Consider the following 26,914-nt stretch of genomic DNA (forward strand, 5'->3'; position numbering starts at 1 on the left):
GGCATGCATATGCTTGTGCAATTATCTTCCTCTTGAGTGTGCACAGCATCTATTGACCTACGTCTAAACAGTACACCATGGCAGAGAAACACCGCTGTTGAGATTCGGTTATAAAAGGATTGTGGCTTCTGTCTTGGGCACTATTTCTTCTGTTTGGAGAGAAACTTGCTGTCTGTGGGATCTGTCCATAGAACAGGGGACCAGAAGCTGTAGTTAGCGCCGTCTGAATGATCTTACACGTGGCTCTCCCCAAAAGCCTGCCACCCTGCACCCCTAATTGTAGCCTCTCAGATTCTGAAGGAGGGGCTCCACTAAAATATACTCCCAAACTATGAAATCATAAGTGTTGGCTGTTCCAAAGCCCTACATTTTGGAATAATTCTTTACAGAGCAATAGATAACCAAGTACATTCTTTCATTCATTCAATAAATATCCAAGAGCACTCTGTGAGGCCCCTGAGAACATTACTGATCTCAACAGAACTTACTTCTGCCCTAGTGGAGTTAATTAATTTAAAGCATGTTTCACTGCTGCTGAAATAAATGAGGCCTTAATATGCAAATGTTCATCATGAATCTCTTAAAGGGAGAGAATGTGTTCAGAGGATCCCAAACTTCTCAACTTTTAATTTTATTTTATCTTTTTGTTCTGTATTCTGTAAGACTAAATTTGTGTGTGTATGTATGTGTGTGCGTGTGTGTGTGTGTGTCTGTCTGTCTGTCTATGTCTGTGTGTCTGTATTGTTTGTACTGGTACTGGTCCTGGGGCTTGAACTCAAGGCCTGGGCACTGTCTCTAAGCTTTTTTGCTTGAGGCTGGCACTCTACCACTTTAGTCACAGCTCCACTTCCAGCTTTTTGGTGTTTATGTGGAGAGGAGAATCTCATGGACTTTCCTTCCAGGACTGGCTTGACACCATGATCTTCAGATCTTAACCTCCTGACTAGCTAGGATTACATGTGTGAGCCACCATCATCTAGCTAAGATGAGTATTTTGTGGAACACACATTAGAAATTTCAGTTAAATGAGTCAATGATTAAACTTCTGATTTTTTTTGGTGGTACTGGGGATTGATCTCAGGGTCCTAGGCTTATTATGCAGGTACTCAAAGCTAATGCTTTACCCGTTAAGCCACTCCTCCACTTTCAACTAGACCTTTCTGTTTGGGCTGGCTTTGACCTGAGATCTTCATATCTCAACCTCCTGAGTTGCTAGTGTTATAGGCGCAAGTCACTCTGCCTGGTTGTATCAGTTACTTTCAAGATAGGGCCTGTCTACAATCTTGGCCTAGACTGCAGTCCTCCTATTTGTGCTTTCCTTTGTGGATAACAGGTGTGTACCACTGTGCCCAGCCATAGACTGAGACAGAGTTTGGCAAACATAGTCTGACCTCAAGCTGTAATGTACTGGTTTCCAACGTCCAAGTAACTAGGCTTGCAGGATTGGACCATCACACACAGCTTTACACTTGTGATTTTATGGGCTGATTCTCCCTTGTAAAAAGTCAGATGTTCAGTATGGATTTCATAGCTTCCCCCTGCACACACACCACACATACTGGCACTAATTTACTGAGCAAACATTGACTGAGTGTCTACTAGGTTGCATAGCCTGCAAGCAGGGAATGGTTGCTCCTGAAGTATATTTGGAAATTGCTAATTGTTTCACTTTGCTTGTAATGGTTTCAGCCACAATATTTGGGCAAAGAGCAAAGGCAAGAAAGAAAGGAATCAGTGAACGTTAAAATCACAGCCTTGCTGCAAATAGCATAGCCTGTTGAAGCGAAGTACTGTCCTCAAGGGCAGCTAGCATAATGGCATTGAAGTAGTGCCAGAAACACTTCATTGGGCTGTATTTAAAATGTTTAAAGGATGCTGGGAACAAACAGAGCCCTGAAAAGGTCCTTCAAATCGAATGAATTCTTGGCATGTAAGAGAAATAGGCTTTGTCTTGCCAGTCCAACATATCGAGTGTTTTCGAATCTCCCCTAGAACACAGCGGGAGGGATGTCAGTTTAGAAGGCAGATGGACACGGGGAGTGGTTTTGTCTTTGGGACATTACTCTTGAGGAATTCGTGTGACCTTCCTGGATTCCATGACATAGCGAATGTTCTGGAACCAACCCATCGACTGACATGACCCATTTCCACCCTGGTGCTAAAATAAGACGAAATGAGATGGATTGAAGATTTCAGAATATAAAGTGTGAGGAGAGAAGATAAGAATATTGGATCATATTTATCCTCTCAAGAAGAGGAAAGACCTTTTAAAACCTACCAACCTTTTAAGCAGCAACTGCCACATCTATCTAGGAGAAAATTAAAATTTTATGATAGCAAAATAAGTAAGTAAATTTAAAGGAATAAAATGACAAACCATGTAAGAGGTTTTTTGTTTGTTTTTTTTTTTTACAATCTATAGCAGAATGAGCTATATGCTAAAATTCTGTGAGTAACTCATAAAGATCTGTAAAGAAAAGACAAGCATCTTAGGACCATGAATAAATAAATAAAAGAGAAATCAACACACGGGGAATGCTCCTAAACAAAGATATAAAACACAGAAGAGAGAAACAAATCACCTTCAAGGGCAGTTAAGCAAATGTTAGGCTATGCTGAGAGGTAATATCATAAAACAAGACGGTGGCACAGAATCTGGTTCATACTGCTGGGTTACTGCATCCAGCCTGTGTGACCTATGGGAAATAGCAGGGACTCTGCCTCCATTTCCTCATCAGTGGGATTACAGGCATCACTTACCACTCATATTTATTGAGATGAAGTAACGCCAACTTACTATATATATTTATATAGTAAAATGGTAGCTGTGGATTGAAGTGGTAGAGTGCTAGCCTTGAGCAAAGGAGCTCAAGGACAGCCAGAGTTCAAGCCCCATAACCAACCAAGAAAAAAGAAAAAAGAAAAAGAAACTAAAACAAACAACCCCCAAATCAGTTAGGGACAAGAGGTGATGGGTGCAGTTCAGAGAGGACTTTGGTGTAATAATGGAGAGAAAGGATGGCTCATGGGGTAGATTCGGGGGGGGGGGGATAATAACTGGCTAGAGTTACCCTGTCAGAGAATTGGGTCACAAAATGGAAGCTTTCAGGTAAAAAAAAATATATATATATATACAATCTAAAAATACAATACTAGAATCATTTCTGTTATCAGGACATCTATCCTCCCACTCCAACAATCTTTCCTTCTCTTCCTTTTTTTCCTTCTCCTATTTATTTTGCTCTGTTAACACAACGCCTCACTAGGAAGCTCACAGGAGTGTGGGATTTACTATGTAGTCCAGTCTGACCTTGAACGCTCTGTCCTCATCCTCTTCATGCTGAGATTCCACACAGACATTGCCTGCCTGACCATTTTTTTTTAGTATGTCTAATGTTGCTAGGTGATGGTATTTGTAGCTGTGAGCCCTCTTGAAGCCTAAAGTCCAGTTAGAGAGCAAAGACATTAACCAGCTAGCATGAATCTATAACTTAAAAACTAGGACACACGCTGTGAAGGAGAAGTGAGCGTGCTCTGAGGCTGAAACAGAGGAGCTTGACCTGGCCTGGGGTCATGTGGTCAGGTTAGGCCTTCCTAAGGAAAGGAAGTTAGGCTCTGCCAGAGAGCCAAGTGGGCTGTGTGGTGGGGAGTGTACTGGAACCATTTCCATTTGCCATCTCATGTCACCCTAGCACCAGAGGGCACAGACACCACACATGCCTATCTGTTTTCTTTCCACTCCCCGATTGCTTATCACCAGCACTGTCAGATTTTAACAGACCAGATTGCTGGCAGATAATGAACTTGGGAAAGTTCGCATCTCCTCCCGAGTCTTGTCAATGAGAGAAAATGCCCCTGTGTCTAGAGTAATATTCCTGGAGAATCTGAAGGCTGTATTTGTTGTATGTAATTCTTATAATTGTTCATGAATATTTCACACAGCTTTCTGGGTAGGTAGTCTGTGTTATACTGCTCCTTTGAAAGTAGATGTGGCTGTATGACTGTCATTAACCAATGAAATATGAACAGAAGCAATGCAGATTGAAAGTCTGATTTGGAGCTGGCCATGGGTGGCTTACACCTGCAATCCTAGCTATTCAGGAAGTTGAGATATGAGGATTGTGGTTCAAAGCCAGTCTAGGTAGGAAAGTGAGACTCATCTCTAATCAACCATTAACCCTAATGAATAATGAAGAAAAGCAGATCAGGGCCTAAGGGGCTAAGGAAGTTGCTCAAGGCTACAAAGCTGCTGACATGCAGGCTTCAAACCCCAACTTCATGGCAGCTAGAGCCAACTTGATAGGTATCAGGAGGTCCTGGGAAGAGCCACAGATGTGCCTGCAGCTGAATGAGGCTGGTTTGCATTATGGTTGTTGCACCAGCACTGAGCTGATACCTCCAATTGTTTACTTATAGAATGTGGAAAGATGAAGTCTTCTATTCAAGCTTTGATTGACAGACAGTCAGATTCATGGGCAGAAAAAAAATTACTTTCTTTTGAAAAGGGATCTGGTAAAAACGATGCTTGTTTATTGCAAAAAGTTTAGAAGTTTCAGAAAAAGCAAATAAGAATGAAAGCAACAGAGAGAGAATGAATGAAAGTTGCTTAAAAAACCCAAAGGAACTATATAATTGCTATTATTTCCATTCTATTGGCACATTTACATACTGTGTATGTGTATATATTTAGCTCTACACAAAGCACTTTTTATAAATGAGATTTTGCTTTGTACACACCTTCAAAACATACGTTTTAAATGTTCCTTAATACACAGATTGTGGAAATAAAGGTCACATGGTTATTCTGGGCAACCACTTCATACTCCTTTGTATGAATTACTATAATCTAATATATTTGGCCTTATTAAATGCCATGTAACTGGGTGCTGGTAGCTCACACCTATAATCCTAGCTATTCAAGAGGCTGAGATTTGAGGATCTTGGTTCAAAGCCAGCCTGGGCCACAAAGTCTGTGAAACTCTTATCTCCATTTGACACACACTGTCAAGGCACCATCCAAAATACTGCTCAGCATTATACTCTGTCCTGACACACTTCAGTCAAACCTTTGTTCATCTGCTAGGCAAAATACTCCAGTAGTTTCATTTCTGATCTTCAATGTTTTGGTAGTACTGGGGATTGAATTCAGGACCTTGCTTTTCCAGGCAGGTGCTCTACTACATAGGCCAGGCTTCTAGAACTTTTTATTGTGTTTATCGTGTTTATGCCCTGGCCTGCTTGCACCTCGATCTCCTATTTTTGATTCCCACACAGTTGGGGTGACAGGCATGCACCAATGCCTGCAGCTGTTGATGGACATGGGGTCTCTAGTGTATCTTCAGGCTGGCATTGAACCTTGATCTTCCTGATCTCTGTGTTTTGAGGAGTTAGCATGATAGGCATGAGCCACCAATAACCAGCTTTTGGAGTTAAAATTGTTTAATCTCCAGCATGTGCTTATTTGCATTTCTTAGAAGATAACAAACATAAGACATGGTGTTGAAGCATTATTTATGTTCATCCAAGCGTTACTTATCCATAATAAGCAGAAACAACCAACTTGGAATCAGTATGCTAATTAAGGTTGAAGCACACCCATAGAATGTTTTGTAGCCACAATGAAAGAGTATTTTGGGTGACTATCTAACAGCATGGGGAAATGATTCTATTATAAAAGTTGGAGGGAAATTTTTGAGGAAAAGTCAGAATGCAAAAATAGTTTACAGAATAATCACTCTTCTGTGTGTGTGAAATCCATGCCTGTAATCTGCATTTGGAAGATAGAGAGGATGTTAAGTCCATTGCTGTTACCACTCTGCTGCATCTGTCCACTGCCACACATTGAGCCTTTCCCAGTTCTCATGAAGCCTTTGCTGTACTGAGTACCCATCACTGACACTCTGGCATCATCACCACAGGGGTACCAACTGAAGGTGCTGGGAGAATGAGATCATCTGAGAAGCCTGTAGGAGGGAAGGAATGGGGCCTCTCCCCCCTCTGCCCTGGACTGGGTGAAAAGCAGGGAACACTGGCTGAGTCAACCCGGAGCTGATCTTGAAGAGGATGGGAGAGAGGGTTTGCCAGGTACGGGCTGGGGGAGGGTTTTTGTGAAAGCAAAGGGAGCAGGTACTGACCTGAAATGCTTCTCAGTGTAAGAGGAAATGCAGACTGACTGGGAAAACCAGCCGTGAGCTGGTGTGTGTGTGTTCATAAGGCCAGAGAAGGAGACAAAATTCAGACTATTAGACTACCTCTTAGGAAAGGCTTCAATGTTATGGAAAGAGTGTTTGGGAACAGATCTGACTAGCTAATCAGGATGCATTTTATGAACCTATAAAACAATGAGGAGTCTTTGCTTTGTTGTTGCTGTTATTTTGTGCTGCTACTGGGCCTTGAGCTCAGGGCCTCTTGCAATGAAATGACCTTTGCATTCAAGCCTGGTACTGTATCAGCCACACCTCTACTCTGTTTTAGTTGTTTGCTTGTTTACTGAGTAATTGGAGATAAGAGTCTCACAGATTTTTTTTTCTCTCCAGGCTGTGATCCTCAGATCTCAGTTTCCTGAGTACATATGATTATAGGTGTGGATCTGGGCCCAGTTCACATTTGGTTTGGCTAAGATGATTTGTTTTGCATGATAAAATGAGATTGGTCTGCTAGAAGATTTTCAGATTGGATGGATCATAGAGAGAGAAGAGGCAGAAGAAGATGGGTAGAAAATCACTAATAATCACAGTAAGAAGTAACAAGCATGTGTAATTAGTGTAGTAGTTTAGTCAGTGTGATGGCAGAGTTGGAGCTCACAGATAGGAAGAACACCAGCTAATCTATTGGCCCTCACTCCCAGCTTTACTGAGGTATGAACAACAAATTACAAAGTGCAGCATGATATTTTGGCAGCATGTACACAGAGAGAGTCTGTCTGTCTGTCTGTCTATCTATCTATTTATCTATCTATCTATCATCTGTCTTCATTAATCTGTTAGACTCTTTGTCTTCTTCCAGCATTTGGTGATTGCAGATGAGACTCCAGTGAACACAGAATGCATTCAGCTCCTCTAAACAGGAGCTTTCCTTTCCTTTCCTTTCCTTTCCTTTCCTTTCCTTTCCTTTGAATAGATCCCCAAGTAGGATGCCAAAGTGAGCACAGTTCTAATTTTTTGGAGGAAAAGTCTACATTATTTTCCATAATGACTGTACTAATTTACATTCCACGCACAGGGGGAGAGGCGCCCCTTTCTCCTTGCCAATGCTTGTTATCTTTGACTTTTTGATAATCACCATCCTAAACAGGTGTGAGGCGACAGCTCGTTATGGATTTGATTTGCAGCTCCCTGAAGACAGTGGTGTTAAACATCTTTTCATAGGCCAGTTGGCCCCCATGAGCATCCAAGCTAACAGCTCAAAGGCGGATTCTTCCTTCTTCCTCTAGTTACATGTGTTTGTGGAGAGCTTCCTCTGTGCCAGGCCTGTGTGTGGCAAATTCCTCACCACACAGATTCCAGGCAAATCCACAGTCTATAGCTACCAAAGTAACCGGAAATTCACAGTCATAGGAGTGAGGAGCGGCAGAATCAAATTCGTTTGGAGAGGTCTGGGAAGGCTTTCCTTGTAGGATCAGACTTCTCAGATAAGAGGAACTGTACAGGTGCTGAGATCCCCAGATGAATAAAATGTAGTTTCTGCTAGGATGGGTGCAGGTGTACATGTAACCGAGGCAATCCATTTGACACAGAGATGCAGCTAAGTTGCACATTTTTTCCCTGTAGTCAAAAAAGGGAAGGCAGAGGTGATTACAGGTTCATACCTGTAAGCCTAGCTACTCAGGAAGCTGAGTTCTGAGGATTGTAGCTCCAAGCCAACCACAAACTGGATCCAGTTAACAAGACGCCTCCCAGTTTACAAGTCTTCCCCTGTGCCCCATCAAAAAAAGCTGGAAATGGAGCTGTGGCTCAAGTGGTATAGCCTCAGCCTTGAGGGAGAAAGCTAAAGGGCGGCAGCTAGGTCCTGAGTTCAAGCACCAAGGCTGGGGGGGGGGGTGGCAAGGAGGGGATGTGTGAGGAAAAGAGGGAGACAGGGAGAATTGTCAAGCTGAGCTGTTTGGCCCATCAAGCAAAGTGGTACTTGAGTCCTTTCTGCAGCACACCTGTGAGGGCTTTGGAGGATGGGCACAGTGTCCTAATAATGATGATGATGATGATGATGATGATGATGATGATGATGATGATTTTTAAAACATCCCTAGGGAGCCCTGATGGCGGGTGGCTTGTGTCCTGAGATTCGGCCTCAGGGTGGCGTTCATCGCCCAGGCCCCTCCGATTGCTGGTCTGGTTTATCTCCCTCCACACAGGAGCAAACCGGGGCTGACACAGTCTACGAGGACTGGTGTGGGTATCAAATGGGGGTGGGGAGTGCAGAGACAGGGAAGAAGAAGAAGAAGAAGAAAGATACCCCCCAGACCCGCTGCAGGTATGGGGGAGGGGAGGAAAGCGCAATCAATCACCCGAGCAGAAAGTGATCCTCTGACGGGGCCCTGCGCGGTGGACCGCTGGGGCGATGGCTCCTCGGTGGGGGATTCACCCGCGAGGGTACCCGAGGGACAAGGGACGGGCAGCAGCGTGGCAGCGCCCCCCTCCCCGTCTCCATGATCCCACTGGCCTCCCCTCGCGGCTCCCCGAAGCCGCAGCCATGGTCAAGGCCGGGGGCGTGGCCGTGGGGGCGTGGCCGCGCGGAGAGGCAGAATTTAAAAAGGAGGGTCATTAGCGTCCTCGGATCCCATTGGCTGTCCACGGGCCCTTCTTTGCATACTCCCGCCCCCCGGCCGTCCTGGGGTTTGCTGGGGTTGGGCAGGCTTCGCCGGCGCCGGGGCCGCTCCAGTGCTCCAGTGCGGGGCGGGCGGGAGCTGCGGGCGCGGAGCCGGCCGCCGGCGGAGCTGCGGCGGTGGCATCCGGGGCGGGCTTGGGTCCCACCAACACTGCGGCGGGCGCCTGGCGGCGTCGGTACCCACCCGAGCCGCAGGGAGGGGCGGGCTGGATGGACACGCTTTATTTTGGAATGCCTCGGGCGAGTCCCGGCCCGAGCTTCCCTCCTGGCCTGGCTGGCTTCTAGGGCGCCCCAGCGCTGGCCCGGACCGGAGCCGACGACCACAGCGCCCGAGCTGTGTGTGGCAGCGTATTCCGGCGGCGCCGGCTCCGGGGCGAAGCAACCCGAAGTAGTGAGACCGGGTGCTGACGCCTGGTGGGAAAAGTGAGCCGAGGCAGCGCGGAGCCCGCGGACCCCCGCGACCCCCCGGCGGCCGCAGCATGAAGTGGCGCAGCGATGGCCAGGAGAGGTAAGAAGCCGGTGGTGCGGACGCTGGAGGATCTGACGCTGGACTCGGGTTATGGTGGCGCGGCGGACTCTGTGCGCTCCTCCAACTTGTCCCTGTGCTGCTCCGACTCGCACCCGGCGTCCCCGTATGGCGGGAGCTGCTGGCCGCCTCTAGCTGACTCCATGCACAGCCGGCACAACAGCTTTGACACGGTCAACACTGCCCTGGTGGAAGACTCCGAGGGGCTGGACTGCGCCGGCCAGCACTGCCCGCGGCTGCTGCCGGACCTCGACGAGGTCCCCTGGACCCTCCAGGAGCTGGAGGCGCTGCTGCTGCGCTCTCGGGACCCCCGGGCAGGCCCAGCGGCCCCCGGCAGCCTGCCCAAGGACGCGCTGGCCAAGCTGTCGATGCTGGTGAGCCGGGCGCTGGTGCGCATCGCCAAAGAGGCGCAGCGCCTGAGCCTGCGCTTCGCCAAGTGCACCAAGTATGAGATCCAGAGCGCCATGGAGATCGTGCTGTCCTGGGGCCTGGCCGCGCACTGCACGGCGGCCGCCCTGGCCGCTCTGTCCCTCTATAACATGAGCAGCGCCGGCGGCGACCGCCTGGGCCGCGGGAAGTCGGCGCGCTGCGGCCTCACCTTCTCCGTGGGCCGCGTGTACCGCTGGATGGTGGACAGCCGCGTGGCGCTGCGCATCCACGAGCACGCAGCCATCTACCTGACCGCCTGCATGGAGAGCCTCTTCCGGGACATCTACTCCCGGGTGGTGGCCTCTGGGCTACCCCGTAGCTGCAGTGGCCCCGGTTCGGGCTCCGGTTCGGGCTCCGGCCCAGGCCCCAGCTCAGGCCCGGGTTCGGCCCCCGCGGTGGAGAAAGAGCGGGAGGCGCCGGGTGGGGGCGCGGCGAGCGGCGGCGCCTGCAGCGCAGCCAGCAGCGCCAGCGGGGGCAGCGGCTGTTGCGCCCCGCCCGCCACGGGGGCCGCCGCAGTCCCCCCGGCCACCGCCAACCACCACCACCTTCACCACGCGCTCCACGAAGCGCCCAAGTTCACCGTGGAGACCCTGGAGCACACGGTCAACAACGACTCCGAGATCTGGGGGCTCCTGCAGCCCTACCAGCACCTCATCTGCGGGAAGAACGCCAGCGGTAAGTGGCTGCGCGCTAACTCGGCCGACTCTTGGGCACAAGTTCCTCTCGTGTCCATCCCTCCCCGCCTTTCTTGCTGAACTGGGGCTTGGAGAGGGGGCCACCTAGCTGGAGATCTCAGGTCCTGGAGCACAAAGCACCCCCCCCCCCCCCCGCTCCCTCCGCCATCGGTGCGCAAAACCCAAAGGCGCGTTTCCAGGACAGGTGTGAGAGCGTTCGCGCCTAGTACCTACTTTTTACCCGAGCCCTCTCATTTACGATCGTTCAGCCCACGCCCACCAGCTCGGCGGTCTAGGATCCTGGAGGAGGATCCCGCGGTCCTCTCCCGGCCACCGGGTTCTGGCCCTGCTCCCCCCGTGGGACGCGGGAGGTTCCCCGGGGAAGGAGGGGCCGGCGGGCCCGCGGGCGCGGTAGGACGCACGGCTGGCGCAGCCTGAAGACGATCCTGCAAAGGTGTGCGTGGTAAGAGGTGGAGTCCGCAGCGCCAAGTTTGCTTTCTGCCCCTCTCCCGCCCCCCAAGGCAGAGCCAAGAGAAAAATAAAGCACCAGGCCACTCAAGCTTGGGTCCCCCGCTTGAGTGTGTGTGTGTGTGTGTGTGTGTGTGTGTCTGTGTGTGTCTGTGTGTGTCTGTGTGTGTCTGTGTGTGTGTCTGTGTCTGTGTCTGTGTGTGGTAGGGGGGATTGGGTTGTCAGTTTAGGGTGCCGTTTCCTACGGGATCTGCAGCCCCCTCTTCGCACACCCTCCCCTGTTTTGGAGACTCCCAGGCGGGTTTGAACCCACATTTCTCGCCGCGGAGTCCTGGGAGGGGTGGGGTGGGGTGGGGACGCTTGTTTTTGAGCTGGCCCCGACGGTCCTGTGTGTCTCCGAAAGCCGGAGCGAGACACTTCAAAGCTTCAGTTTTCCACAGGAAATGGTAGAAGCGTAACTGGAGACTGTAGCAGCCGAGTCAAACTTTGTTACATAGTCAGTGGTTTGGCCCGAGGTTTGCGTGGTCGGGGCTGAAATGCAGCCTTTCTGGGCAGATTTCATTCATGTCGCTGCCTGTCTGTTTCCCTGGGGACCCCAGGAAGGGATGGAGGGGGCGCTGCTTATGCCAAGTGTGTGTGCGTGTGTGTGTGTACGCGTGCCAACGTGTACATGTGCAAATATGTACGTGTGTGTGTTTGCGTTGCTTGTGTGTGCATGTGCCTGGGAGTGAGTCCTGGGAGTGCATGCAGGAGGGAGAGCTCCTGCCCTGGCATGAGGCTCCAGCCCAAATCTATCAGAAACTGGCCCTGCGGCTCTGGGTTCCACTATTTCACCTGGATTTGATCATGGGGGGGCGGAGGGAAGGAAAAGACAAAGTGTGTGTGTGTGTGTGTGTGTGTGTGTGTGTGTGTGTGTGTGTGTGTGTGTGTGTGTGTGTGTTTGGGGGCTAAAGGTGCATCAATCCCCACATTCTTCAGGGTCTATTTACCAGAGCCCTTCCTCCTTCTTTGCCAGCCCCCAGCCCCCAGTGATGATATCTACACACAAGTCCATACGCTCTGTATCAAACAATCCGGGCAGAGATAGCGTTTCTTCAAAACCAAGGGATTCACCTGTCCCCACCCACCACCTGCCTGCAGATCCGTCTTTGTCTGGAAGCCCACCGCCCTCCTCCCATTCACCCACCCCTCCAAATAAGCCCAGAGGGGGTGACTCCTTCCCCCAACCCTCAGCCTTCAACCCTCCTCTCCAGTCTGGGGCCTCTTTTTTTTTCTTTCCTCTCCCCATTTTCCTTTCTGAGGAATTCTTATTCTCCTCAAAATGATCCAGTTTGCCAACCTGGGGGACGGGTGCCACTTGTCCACAGGTCTCTTAAGCTGCGATTCCCAGTGACTTTGAATCTCAGCCTCTCATCCATAAACCCCCGTTTCCAGTGAACATAGGTGGCAGCCCCAATCCTTCCTTAGCTCTTAGAAGCCTTGTTGTTTTCAAATAGATTGTGTTGTACTTATGCTCCTTCATCATGTCTTATAATGACAGCGTTGGTGTTTATGCTTTTTGGAGTGGGGATCATTTCAGGAAAGAAAAGGCCACCGTGTTGGTTTGGGACAGAGTGAGTGTGGCTGGCTGTTTGGTTCCCACACCACTGAGCTTAACTCCTGGGTTTTTTTGGGGGGAGGGTAGGTGAGGGAGGGCTTGTAATTCGCTGTGATCTCTTCATCTGGGCTCCTTGAACTTGTTCAAAACGGCAGGGCATGTGTGAAGAGCTGTGGAATGAGTGAGTAATGCCTTAACCATGTGAAACATACACTAAACATCAGGCCTATTTCTTTAAGCTGTTTTGCATGACAGGCTCTCTGAGCCAACAGCCTTATTAAAGAGAGCATAACTTTCCTAATAGATTTCTCCCCTTTAACTCAGTAACACCACTTATTCATTCATTTGGGAATTCATTTGTTAGTCAATATTTATTGAGCAGTTTCTAAATGCTAGGAACTCAATGAAGGGAGCTCAGGGAAAGAGATAAGGACAGCCAGCATTACTCTTTACATTAACCTATTTCACCTCCCTGTGTTCTTTCGAAAAGGTGCTAGAGAAGAAACTGAGGCATGGAGACGTGAGTACCTTGAGTGGTTAAAGGCAGATGAGCTTCAGGCCACTTCTTTCTTTCTTCCCCTCCTCCTTACCTTTGTTCACAACAGGATTTAAACAGTGGGGCCTGTGCTTGCCAAGCTAGTCCTTTTTGCTTTTCCTGATTGGATTCTTTGTTTTGCTCAGACTGGCCATGGGTCACCTCCACCTCCCAAATAGCTGTGATTAAAAGTGTGAGCCACCTTACTTGGCAGGGTCTATCCCTTAATCACTATCGTATCTGGTGCTAGAGATGGATGAGTCTTCTGCCTTCAGGACATCCTTCACTATCTTCATAATTGAATGGAGACTCTGTGCAATGTGACATTATTTTTCTCCTGATTGATATGCCTTTTGTTCCTACCAAACTGAATTAGGCAGTACTGAACTTTACGTTTTCATATATCATATTCTTTGCTAAGTTTAAGAGAGAGCCTTATACACAGTTGACACTTATTAAGTGCCTATTGAGTCGAACAAGCAAGTGTTCTATCTTATGCAATGGCAATTACTTTTGCAGTTTCTCAGATCACCTTTGCTGTGTGTGTGTGTGTCCATGATCCCTGGTCCTGGGCCTTGAACTCAGGGTCTAGGTACTGTCCTTAAGCTTTTTCACTCAAGGTAGCTTTCTATCAGTTGAGCCACAGCTCTTCTTCTGGCTTTTTGGTGGTTAATTGGGAATAAAAGCTTCACAAAGCTTCCTTTCTGGCCTGGCTTTGAACCATGATCCTCACATCTTGGTCTCCTGAGCAGTTAGAGTTACAGTGGGAGTCACTAGCACCTGGCTCCAATCATCTTTGGAAATTTCTACATTTGTTTCCCATTTGTGCCATATCTGCACATATTTGGGTATCTGTGTTGGAATGTATAGTTCAGGGGGGAAAAAGCAAAAAAAAAAATCTATAGGTGCTTCTGAATAGTGTGTGTGTGTGTGTGTGTGTGTGTGTGTGTGTGTGTGTGTGTACACCTGTCTGTCTGCTACTAGGGTTTGGGCTCAGACCCTCATACTTTTTAACTGGAAGCTGGTGTTTTACCACGTGAGCCACACACCTGTATTTCTAGTATATTGATGGTTCAATTGGAGATATTCTCACAGACTTTCCTGTCCAGGCTGGCTTTGAACCATGGTCCTCATCTCTCAGCCTCCTGAGTAGCTAGGATTTACAGATGTGAGTCACCAGTATTTAGCTAAATATTCTTTTTAAAACCCAGAAAGAATGAGAAGGGAAGGCTGGAAGAGGCCAAGGGTTGTGGGGAAAGGGGTGGAACTTGACAGATATATCTAGTCTGGAATCTCAGCTGTACTGCTTTCTCACAGGAAACTTTTGCTGAATTTGGTTTTCCTCATTTGAAAATGAGAACTTGATCCAAGAACCCAAATCTAGCTCGTAGGGGGATCAGAGGATTAGATCCAGTGCCATCTCTGAAAACCCCCACCACTCAATAATAATGACTTCCTTAAGAAACAGATTCACCAGGCGGGTGATAAGGGTACTTTGGGGATTTTGAGTTATCGCTTTCATTTCAGGGATCTCCAGTGATTTTTCTTCTAAGCATAAATTAACAGTAACCCATGCCTTGCTCATGCTGGCTTGGTGGCAGGTAGTTCATAGGTCCTCTGTTTTTTGGTAGCCAGTGGACTCAGATTCACAGTGAATGCTTGCTGCAAAGTTTTCCCATCATGGAATTGGTCATTCTGTTCCTTAGTGTCGTTTCCTGTGTTGGATGGAAATGTCACTTGAAGAACTCAGCCATTTGATGAGCCAGCCTTAGTGGTGTCTTTCCTCACAGGACAGATTCTTAATTACCTGGCTTGACATAAATAAAAACTTGGAATTTGGGTCAGTAGAGGGTTAGTTTGTGTGTGTGTGTGTGTGTGTGTGTGTGTGTCCACATCTCCACACACATGCATTTGTCATTTCCCTGCTGGACCATTTAAATTGAATGTTTCTGGGAAAAATAAAACAAAAATAATGACCCAAGAAAGTATTGCAAGACCAACATGGAGACTGGAGGTCAAGGGTTGGGTGCTGTGGCTTGAACAGGAGGCAAACCTAATTCTGAGCCTGTTACTCGTTATGACCTTGAGCCAGATGACAAATTCTTCCTATAAAAGGGCTCTAATTACTATTATTCTTATTATTATATTTATTACTATTATTATCATCTACGGAAAGGTAAATATAAAACAGTAATTGATGCTAAAGTCAGACATACTTGTAAACTGTAGTTTTCCGATCTGTAAAATGGGTGTCATAACCACAATGGCTACTCTTGCACAGCTTTTTACCTGCCAGGTGCTGCTTTAAGTGTACTGTAGTACACATAATACTGTAGTATTGTATTGCCACATCAGCTATGATAAAAGAGGTCACCATATCTTCTTGTCATAATAGAAGATCACTTCTCACTTAAACTCTGATTGGGAGATGAGTGGGTGGGATGGGGCGGCAGGAGGATGACTGGGTACTTAAATTCGATTCGTGGAGGGTTTGCTTTGTGTATGGTCAGCTTGTAGCTTCCAGTTCCCCCTTGGACAATGAGCCATTAGGGATGGGAAGCAGGAGAAGATGTGAAGAAAGGTATTGTAGAAGGATCCTAAGTCGATGGCGCCCGTATGTCCATTCATTGGCTACATGTGTCCCTCTGACTGTTTGCCCACCAAGTAGCTTGTCCTTGACTTTTCCTTGAGGGAGGAAGGAGCCACCATCTCTCTGGTCACAAGAAGGAGGATTTTCTATGTTCATTATTCTTCTTGATCATACATGAAGTAGGTTGAATGCAGCATTTTCCTTGGGTGACCCAGCTTGCAAGGGCCTAGTTAGACTGGAATTTGTCAGTCAAGCTCTTGGACTTGCTTGCAAAATGTGTGTGAGGATGAAATAATTTTTTGAACATTCAGAGATTATTTTAATGCTGCAATAGCAAAACAACTTTTAAAATCCAAGCTTAGAGATTTTTACCAATGCAATTCCCTCTACGGTTAATAGCACTTTCAGTTATGCCTCTCTGTTGTATTAGTCAGCTTTGTAATACTGTGATGAAATACTCATAGCAGTTACCATGATAAAGAAAAAAAGTTTATTTAGGTTCAAGGGCATTGGCTCGGTTCTGGATGAGGATCCGTGGTTGGTGACAGATGACAATGGTAGTGGTGCCTGGTGGAGTGAGCAGTTCTAGTAGAATCAGCAAGCAGAGGGAGCTGGGTAAGGCCAAACCATAACCAATGTCACATGTTTCAGGAGTCATATTCCCAGTTCTTTCCGATGCCCAGCTCAAGCCTAGAGTATTCTTTACTTCTGGATTTTTGTGCCTCTCTTTTGCTCTCATTGTCAGGACATCTACCTCCAGGCCACTAGACTTAGACCTTTGGTCTGATATGTATTACACTTCAAGTTTTCTGAAAGCTTTTATTGTTTGAGGTCTAGAAATAGTTAACTTTTCCCCCCTCTCAGTTATTTTTCTCTAATTTTTCCTTGCCAACTGGTTGATTTATACCTGAGGTTTAAAAACCTGCCAAACATAGCCAGGAACAATCAGAAAACAGAACTAGCTTTTCATTTCCTACCACTTTCATTAGAACTGCTGCAGATTAGCAGGAGTTCTGCTGCTAAATTAGCCTAGGTGACAGTGAAACCTCATGTTTTCCTACTACAGTTCAGGGGCCTCCAGTTTCCCAGCCTCTGATATCAGAACCAACATGTGATTTCTAAGTCAGGGTAACATATCTTCAATGCCCTACTCCTGGTGCAATTTCCATATTCATCAGGCAGTGGATGTGTCGGATAAATCCAGGGTCTTTGTGACGGGACACCATCAAAAGTTCTTTCCTTCTTTGTGTTCAGAGGCTGATGTGGGGCGATGACCATGGAAATTGACCATGGTCTGCCAGGTACAGAAGGTGACTGAGAGGGAGGAACTCCTCTGATTGGGAATGGTGGGCAGAGTATGAAAGATCATGTGAAAATATGTTGTTGCTTCTGTGTTGAGATTTATACGTGCTAGGCAGGTGCTCTACTGTGGATCCCACCCATCCTTCTTGCTTGAGTTGTTTTGCAGTTGAGTTCTGGGCCAGCCTGGACCATGATCCTCCTATTTCTGCCTACTATGTAGCTGGAATGGTAGGCATAGTATTCAATGTTTCCTGGTTGAGACAAGCTCTTGTGAACCTGGTTTACAAGTTGGCCTCAAACTGAAGTCCTCCCGATTTCTGTCTCTGGGGTCCCTAGGGTAATAGGCATTACCACTGGTACCCAGTCTCATGAGAGGTTTTTATGAAACAATTCCAAACAGAGATTTGTCGATTCCTTCCCCTTGCCAATAGCCACAGCTCTATCACATGGCCTTAGCTCAAGCAGAGTGGCTGGGAGTTGGGGGTGTCTGGGCTGGGCAGCTGGCTCTCCCCACAATTCTACTTTATGGGAGGAGTATAAGTCTTTAGTAGAGAGCCAGACCGCTCAATACCTAGAAGCAGGTGCGATGAGAAAAACCTACTTAAAAGCCTAAGAAGTTGGAGGACAGAAATTTTAAGGAATCTGCCTCGAGTGACCCAGCTTGAAGGTTGGCTGGCTAGACGAATTTGTCAGTCGGGCTCTCAGACTAGCTCACAGAATATCTGTGAAGACCAAAGAACTAATAAATACAAAGTGGTTATCCCAGTATCTCATTCACGGCACGCACTTAGATAATGGCTATCTATTATCTGCATTCTCACGGATCCTGCCATCCTGTGCTGGGAGGGAGGAAGGCTGAAACCAGCTGTGAAGCTCCCTGTGTGGGCACAGGCAGGAACTGGAAAGACAGGGGCTCTGAGAGAACTGTGCTGTGTGTCTCACTCTTCTCCTCGGCCCAGGACCCCACTGGGTACCATGTGAATCCTTCCACATGGATGACCTCATTTCAGAGCTGCACTAGTGTTGTGAAGTGGGTGTTTCTGGTCCCCATTTTTCTGTGGGGAATCTGAGGGGCAGAAAAGTTCAACCACTGGTTTGAAAGGATGTCACCCTTGCTAAGTGGTAAGGCTTGGGGTTTGGGCAGGGAATACATTCTGGGTCCTGGATGACTGGTGGAAGTGAGAGGGGCAAAGGCGGGGCCAGGTGGGATTTGCCTTGTTACTGATGGTCATGTTAATAACACACACACACACACACACACACACACACACACACACACACACACACACACACTTCTGGGTGCAGATTTCTTCCTCCCTTGCTACTCCATCAGATCACAGGGCAGCCTCCTTGACCAGGGACCTATGCCAGTGGCTGGCTTTATCTTCCCCAGGGCACACCCGGCCCAGCTGGGTACCACTCTAAGAAATACAAAGCATGACCTTTCTCACTCGGGGACAGAAAAGCAGGAAGCTCAGAGCTCTATGGAGAATTGGTTCTGGCTCTGTGTATTCTAGCTCTGTATTTATTGCAGCCCAGGCCTCCCTGAGACTACAGAGCTTTGTACAAAGTGGACGAGGGTTCAAGTTCTGCTTCTACGAGCCAGGTGACTGTGGACTGCTCGTGTCTCCCAGTCTCAGTTTGCTAGTCTGTATAGTGAGCAGAATGGCAGGTAGGATTAAATCAGTTAATTCACGTAAAAGACTTCAGGACAGTCTTGGACACCATAACAGATATTCACCATCTATCTGTAGTTATTATGGGATGCTTCTTAAAGGCTCAGTCTCTGATTCTGCCTCAGGGACTCACAGATTTCAGTCCATAAGAAATGGACTTTGGGGAGCAGACCATTTACTGGCCGATGTTGGGTAGAAAATTCTGCAACTCAGCTTTGAACTCAGAGCCTCCTGCTTGCCGGGCAGATGCTTTCCCACCAGAGCCACGTCTTCAACCTGCCATTATGCCTAGGCTATGATCCTCTTACTCATGCTTCCCTGGGTCACATGGTGTTGCCCTTGTAGCGGGGATAAGGGTTGAGAGCCATCATCCTCAGCACGTTGGTGGAGATGGGGTCTCATGGACTTTTATGCCCAGGCTGGCATTGAACTGTGATTCCCCTTATCTCTGCCTCCTAAGGAACTAAGGTGACGGGCTTGAACCGCTGTGCCTGGCTAAAGCATCATTCTTAGGGCTGCTGTGAAGCGCTTCATAAATATTAGTCGTTGTTGGATTTTTATTGCATGCATTTTGACCCTTTCTATAGGTACTGGGTTAGATGTGAAGGTGCCTGTCTTCATGCAGCTTGCTGGCCTGTGGTAGGTTTAGTTCGTTCATCAGATGATAATGCAGATGTGAACTTGTAATTTTGACAGCTGCTACAGAGAAGAGGAGCCTCGGTCTGTTCTCTTGGCTCAGGTTCCAAGGGGAGACTCTAGGAAGGATGAGACATGGCCAGTTTGATGGAAGAGATAGGAAAAGCATGCCATACATGTAAGCAACGTGTGCAAAGGGCCTGTGGCAGAGAAGAGAACTGTGGGAAGATGGAAGAGTTAAAACGGGAGGGGAAGCAGAAAAAGCCTGGTAGAGTTTAGAGCAAGCAGGTCCTTATTGAGTAACTTGGAGAACTGTGTAGAGAGGAGGCTCTGATCTAGGAAGCTCATGTGACTGCAGCACTGACAGACAGCAGACTGGAAAGAAAAGGGAGTGGACGAAGGAAGGCCAGAGAGGTATGACCACCACACTTTACCCAGGAAGAACCTGAGGCTGTGGGTACAGAGCGGGGCTGCAGAGCTCAAGTCCCCAGGGGCTCTCGCTTTCCCTTCCCTGCTAGGAGAACCTTTGGTGGAAGTCTTAACACATGGCAGGGCTAGAACCAGGGTTCCAGGTTTCTGGCTTCTCAGCCATGGTGATGTGTTATCCTTTTTGAACCAGATCATCCTGGCAAGCAGAGCTGCCAGGTCCGAGTAACTTATTCATGCTGCTGTCACAGCTTGAGTTTTCATCTCCATCTCTCAGTGACAGAAATGCTAGTTGTGGAAGCAAGCAAGCAGGAATGGAGGGGAGCGGGGGGGGGGGGGTCTCTAATTAGTTAGTGGCTGAGCCAATGACAACCAGCGCTGAGAAGAAAAGGTGTGCTAAATGCAGACCCAAATTAGCAGCTGCGAGCCCCAGGGGTCAGGGGGAGCTAGGGGTTGCAATCTGACAACCCAGCCAGGTGGTAGGGATTCACCTCTTGTCCTTGGGTACCTAGGGCAGCCTTGAGGCCCACCGCACAAGAGTTCTGCCAATAGAAAGTCCCCTGTTTTACTCTACGGATCCCTCTGAGTTCAAGCCTTGAGAGCCAGCTTGGCTGTTCACTCCCCCACCCTGGGCCTGGCCCCTTTCAGTCTCTGCCCCTCCCCCTCAGCCCAGCCAGACTGGCTTCTTGCTCCCTGGCAGGATTCCTGGAGGGCCACCTTGATTGATTCACTGATCATTGCTCTGTGTGGACTGCAAGTGGTGGATTTGATGGGGACCAGGAAGCTTCTGGAAACTATGGGGTGAAATCTGGGAGGAAAGCGCTGTGCCTTCCTGGTGCTGCTGGGGAGGAGGGTGATGGGGGCCCCAACAGTGGACACTAGACGTCATGGACCGGAGTGTCATGGTCACTCTTGGCTCCTGATTATGGAGATGATGGCCATGGAGAAGCCGTGTAGGGAGGGCTGGCAGGGGTGTGGAGTGTTGCAGGGAGGGCTGGCAGGGGTGTGGAGTGTTGCGGGGAGGGCTGGCAGGGGTGTGGAGTGTTGCGGGGAGGGCTGGCAGGGGTGTGGAGTGTTGCGGGGAGGGCTGGCAGGGGTGTGGAGTGTTGCGGGGAGGGCTGGCAGGGGTGTGGAGTGTTGCGGGGAGGGCTGGCAGGGGTGTGGAGTCTTGCGGGGAGGGCTGGCAGGGGTGTGGAGTGTTGCGGGGAGGGCTGGCAGGGGTGTGGAGTGTTGCGGGGAGGGCTGGCAGGGGTGTAGAGTCTTGTGGGGAGAGCTGGCAGGGGTGTGGAGTGTTGCGGGGAGAGCTGGCAGGGGTGTGGACGTCTAGGAGGAGGATGCCAGGACAGCTGCATTGAGTCGGGTTCAGCCCTGGTGCAAGGCGCCCTTTGGGACAGATGCCATCTCTGGATGTCTGTCACTGAGCCTGGGAAAGTGGACACTGTATAGGTGAGAGGCCAAGGCTGGCTTCTGGGTGCCAGGTGTGTGTGTGTTGGGGCACAGGTAGGCATGTGCCTTCCTTCCCTTCATCTTACCCCCTTTTGCCCACTTGGGTTGGTGGCTGTGGCTGCTGCAGTTTTGCTTCCATCTTGCTTTCCCAGCTAGAGAGCTGTGCACTGGGCACAGCTGTGAGCAGGCTGGCGCTGCAAGGGTGAGGAGAGGGAGGGCCCCCAATTCTTCCATTGGGTGGAGAGACACTGGGGTTCAGGGATGAGTAGGGAGCCTGCACCGTGGGACCGATCCGTGTTCCTGACCTCAAGGAGCCTTGGTTCCCTGAACAGGATGGAGATGTGGACCTCAGATTCTGGCTTCTAAAATTGCAGGCGTCAGCTGAAGCCTGGAGTTTCACCACGCCTCTGGCCCTGTCTTTGGCCATGAGGATCCATGGCCACTCCAGGAGAGGAATTATGCTGGGGTGGACAGAATGGTGGTTGGTAAGATTGGGAGCTGATAGGGACAGAAGGAAGTGCATACTGGGGTGCTGGGGCAGTGGCGGGCAAAATGGCTTTCCTCTCAAGCTGGCCCTTGCAGGTGGCTGTAGGGCCAGTGAAGGCATGCAGCTTCCTGAGAGCCACACTGACCTAGAATGACCGGAGGGGCACCTGTGGTGTTTCTGAAGGGTTCCTTTTGGAGCCCATCCCTTCCATGCATCTTCTAGACAGCAGGGACTGGGCTAAATCTGCGTTTTCTCTCTGAGCCCCCTCAAGGGCCTTCGGCAGCCTATGGGGGAACAGTGGTGACATCTTCCATGCTGCCCTATCCACATACATTGCCAGACTTGCTCCCCGTCGGTCTGTGTGGTGGCAGCTAGGCTCGTGCCCCGGATGTAAAGTGCAGGCCTGGGTATCAGCCCTTCCTGCTTTGACATCAAGCCGGCTTTGACAGCAAGGTGGCTGTGCTTTGGCTAGGGCTACTGAGGCAGTCCGGAAAAGCACGTGACCAAAGCTCAGAGCAACAGCTGAGCCGGGTGATGTGGGGAAGGGGAGAGGAGCATGGGCTCTGGGCCTGACAATTGGACCTAGCTTTAAGACCCAAAATGGTGAAGAAAAAAAATGATGGAGACTAGCCGATACTGTAACTAAATTGTGCTGGTTTATTCATCATCCTTTCCCAGGCAACTGTCCTTTCCTCCCGGGGCGTTTTCCTGAGGCAAAGCCCTTTATAATGTTCTCCCTCATACCTCAACATCTAAACTTCCCAGGTGGCCTTTGTGACTCCAGGGAGCAGAGACAAAGCTCATCAAAGTCATCTCTCTCTAAACCCAAAATAACCCCGTGTCCAGCCAGACACTTCCCAGCTTTCCAAGCCAAATTGCTAGCTGTCATCTGTCCAAGCTGGCACAGTCACCCTCGGCCCTCATAGGCCTGACCTGGAACACTGGTTCGCCTCTGATTCAGAGGAGTTTTTTGGCTGAAGAGAGGAGATCAGTCCTGAATCCCCATGGATTCCCACGGGCCAAGAGTGACTTTTGGAAACTGACTCACATGACATTGAGTTACTCATTGAAATCACTCATCTGTTTGACTTTCTTGAGGAGGGACCAGGGTGTGATGGTTATAATAAAGGGTTTGTGGCTAGAGAGCCTGGCTTCCAAGCTTTCTACCAGTCTTCAAGAATGGTGCCACCTTGTGAGCTTATTCTTGGGCCCTCCATTTCCTCCCCTGGAACAGGGCCTGCTTCTCAGGAGCAATTTGGGGGATAGAATGAAATGAGAATGTCTATGCAAGCTTCATGTATAGTGTTGAATGTTCAATACACTCCAGACCACACTGGGCAATTTGGAATTATGATATGGTTCTTCAGGCATCTACGATCTCCCTCCTAGCCCTTGTCAGATTATATTGAGCAGTTCACTAACCCGGCATCCTTCCCAAGGCATCTTTCTGCCATTAGTACAACATCTGGCACACAGTAGGTACTTTGCTGTATTTGTTCAGTGAAGAATAAGGCTACGGCGTGCATGTGCTGAGTCTGTTTGTTTTCACTGTTGTCTCTCCAACACTTCAGTGGGTGCTAAATAAACCTTTGTGGCCAGTGAAGTGATGACGAGATTCGGTGGAGCCTTTCTGGTGGGCAAAACTAAGAGCCCTTTGCAAACTGCCTGCCTCTGAGTCTGCCTCTATATTTCTCAATTCTCAGCCCTGGGAATGAGGGGAGGAGGGGCAGAAAGTCTCTCCTTTTTACAGCTTGTCTCTCTTTGATGAACAAAAAAAGAAATGAAAGCTCATTATTGCTCTTTTTTTCTTTTTTGCTGGTGAGACCATACCTCACCCTAATTCAAAGTAGAAAATCATGTTTGCGTGAACTCTGGGATGAAAGCCCTCAGTAGCTCCCTCGCCTTTGGTCTGGGCACCAAATGGAGCTTATAGACCCAACTCTAAGGAGATTCAGACTTCTGTGAGTTTGCATAGCATGTGATGGAAGTCCTGACGGACAGAGGTAGAAAGTTTCCCAGCCAGCTGATCCCTCAGCCACTGGCAGCTCCACACTGCCTTGCAAGATTTGTTTTCTTCGTTTGGATTTTTTATTTTTCAGTTGGGGAGCTTGAATTCAGAACCTGAGCTTTTCTGTTCAAAGCTAATGCTCTACCACTTTGAGTCTCAGCTCTAGTTCTGGTTCCCTGGTGGTTCGTTGGAGATGAGAGTCTACAGATTTTCCTGCCTGAGCTAGCTTCAAACTGTGATCCTCCTGCATAGGATTGTAGCTATAAGCCACCAGCACTGGGCTCTGTTTGTTGGGTTTTTTGTTGTTGTTGTTGTTTGTTTGTTGCCAGTCCTGGGCTTGAGCTCAGGGCCTGAGCACTGTCCTTGGACTTTTTCAAGGCTAGAGCTCTACCACTTGAGTCTCAGCACCACTTCTGGCTTTTTTCTATGTATGTGATACTGAGGAATCAAACCTGGCTCTTTGTGCATGCTAGGCAAGCACTCTACCACTAGGCCAAACTCTCAACCCCCGTTTGTTGGTTTTTATTTTTATTTTTGGTGTAAGTACTAACGCCTGAACTTAGGGTTTGGCTTTTTTCTTCAGTCAAGCTTGGCATACTACCACTTAAGCCACACCTCTAATTCCAGATCCCCCCCCCCTGACCACGCCGCCCCAGGATTTGAACTCAGAATACCACTTGAGTCTCAGCTCTACTTCCATCTTTTTGCTGGAAGCTTTTTGTTACTTGGAGATAAGAGACTCACAGAACTTCCTGCCCAGACTGACTTTGAGCTGCCATCCTCAGATCTCAGCCTCCTTAGGAGCTAGGATTACAGGCTCGAGTCACTCTGTCACCAGGCCTACTTTTGCTTTTTTTGGCTGATTAATTGAAGAAAAGAGTCTCTTGGATTTTTCTGCCTGTCTAGATTTGAGCCATGATCCTCAGATCTCAGCCTCCTATGTAGCTAGGATTATAGGCACAGCGCTTTGCTCTTCCCTTAGTTCTGATGATCACACTTCTCATTTAGCAAGTCAACCAGGTGTTAGGCTATGCGGAGAAACAACCCAAAATTGTGTCAATTTCTCCAGTACCTCCAATAGGGGATGTTTATTTGGGTTCCACTGTACAATGGAGAAAACAGAATGGGAAAGGATGAGGGACTCATCACCGATCACACAGCAGGGCCCTAAGAACAGGAGTCCAAGCTCTGGTCACCTGGACAGTTGGCACTCTACTCTTCTGTTAACCATATCACCTGCTTCTGACAAGATGCAACATGGTGTGTTAAACCCCCCGAAGTGCCCCAATTATGCTAGACCCAGGACCCCAGCCATCAGTCAATTCCAGGACTGGCAGGAGTCAGCCAGCCAACGAATAGTCAGTTGGTGTGTTAGCTTAGCCATGTGGTACTGGGAAGAAAGCAACCACTGTTGGCTCATTTCCCTTAGGATCTGCTGCTGATGGTCATCATCTTTTCCCTCCTTGCATCCTCCTCCATCAGGAAAATGGGCAGGGCCTACTATGTACCAGGCTCTGGTCTACCTGCTACTGCCAATATCCAGCCTCATCATTTGGTAGGAAAGACTAGAACAGTCACCCTTACTGGCTCTGTAAAAGAGTGGGTTAACCTAATGTTGCTGTTGACTCACTCCTATCTGCCTCGTCCTCCTTCCCCAGGGACCAAGCACACCTGTCAGTGCCGTGACATTGCAACAGGAGGCTGCTGGGAGCCAGGAGATGTGGAATATTTATTGGCCTATACTGTGTGTGGGGGCGGGGGGGCGTATGTGAGGATGGGTTTTGAACTCAGGGGGCTGGGGGCTGTCTCTGAGTCCCCTCCCCCACCGAACTATCACAATACCGCCTCATCCACAGCTTCACTTCCAGCCCTTTGGTAGTTAATTGAACATCAGAATCTTAGGGACTTTCCTGTCCCCACCGGCTTCCAACTGAGATCCTTAGATCTCAATCTTCTGAGTAGCTATAATTTTGGAATCTAATTCTTTAGAACTACATAGTTCATAAAATCATATTAACCAGGACTGGGTGCTGGTGGCTCGCACCTATAATCCTAGCTACTCTGAATTTGAGATCTGAGGATCATGGATCAGAGCCAGCCTGGGCACTGAAGTCTGTGAGAGTCTTATCTCCAATTAACAATCAGAAAACTGGAAGTGGTGCTGGGACTCAAGGGGTAGAGTGTTTGCCTTAAGCTGAAGAGCTCAGGGTCAGCTCCCAGGCCCAGAGTTCAAGTCCCATGACTAACAAAAAAAATAATCATATTAACCGGAAATGGTTGCTGGTACCTATAATCCTAGCTACTTGGGTGGGAGGCAGAGTCAGAAGGATCACAGTTAGAGGCGAAAAAGCTCAGATCTGATTGCCTCAAAGTCCTTATGTAGTTTAGCCACTGGTCTCTGTTCTGGATCTTTATCAGATATTGTATTTTTCAGGAAACAGGTAGTGTGTGTGTGTGTGTGTGTGTGTGTGTGTGTGTGTGTGTGTGTGTGTGTGTATACATGTGTGTGCCTATGTATATATATGAGGTGTGTGTGTATGTGTGCCCATATCCGTCAGCTCAGCAGAATTATCAGCACTTTTTGCCAGCTTCATGCACATTTGCTATAGCTCTGGAGTTTGGGTGAAGTGTGAAAAGATTTGTGGACTGACTGTCACACCTGCCTTGGGGTCCCCTGTTCTATGCAGGATTTGTCCACGTCTCACATGAGGCCATCCCATCACTGTTGTTATTTGCAGCTGAAAACCTTGTAATGGTTTTGTTCAAATATTTTACTAGGTTGTCTGTACTCGCTATTTTGTGGGGAAGGATCGGGCTTGCTCTGACATTGTCATGTGCAAAAAGTCTGGCAATTGAGGGAAGTCTGGTTGAGCCTTTCCGCTCCCCACAGGTAACGACGCAGTGATGAATATTGAACATTCACAGTAGTCACTTCACAGTAAGCACTTTAGCCACCTCATTCCTGGTATTGATTATGGCTTTGCACTTCCCTTTGATATTGAGGAGCTGATAATGTTCACTTTGAAGGCACTGCCTCTTTTCTTTGGAGCCAATAATGTCTAAGAACGGAGTTGTCCTCATGGAACCAACTGGTCCTATGCTTATACACATAAAGGGGCTGCAGGAAGTTCCCTGTGACCAAGGTGGGGTGAGGGCAGGTGGGGAGAAGATCTCAGACACTTCTGAGAGAAGCGCTCTATCGCGGACACCCACCACATACGAATTCACATTCAAATACGGGATGGGATCGCAGTCAGAGCTGATGGAGCAGATGGGAGTAACTCAAGGATG

At 48.7% G+C, this 26,914-nt stretch overlaps 1 protein-coding gene across 2 annotated transcripts in view; it reads left to right on the top strand.

The window, feature by feature from the left end:
• Window positions 1-9,318: 9,318 nt before the first annotated feature.
• Abtb3 (ankyrin repeat and BTB domain containing 3) overlaps window positions 9,319-26,914 on the top strand; it is a 207,993-nt gene continuing 190,397 nt past the window's right edge. For both annotated transcript variants that reach the window (XM_090328576.1, XM_090328577.1), the window contains exon 1: window positions 9,319-10,453. In XM_090328576.1, the coding sequence (XP_090184702.1) occupies window positions 9,319-10,453 (1,135 nt within the window). The remainder of the gene's footprint in view (window positions 10,454-26,914) is intronic.

The sequence above is a fragment of the Megascapheus bottae genome, chromosome 2, assembly GCF_031878675.1.
Source record: "Megascapheus bottae isolate mThoBot1 chromosome 2, mThoBot2.hap1, whole genome shotgun sequence".
In the NCBI taxonomy this organism is placed as follows: Eukaryota; Metazoa; Chordata; class Mammalia; order Rodentia; family Geomyidae; genus Megascapheus; species Megascapheus bottae.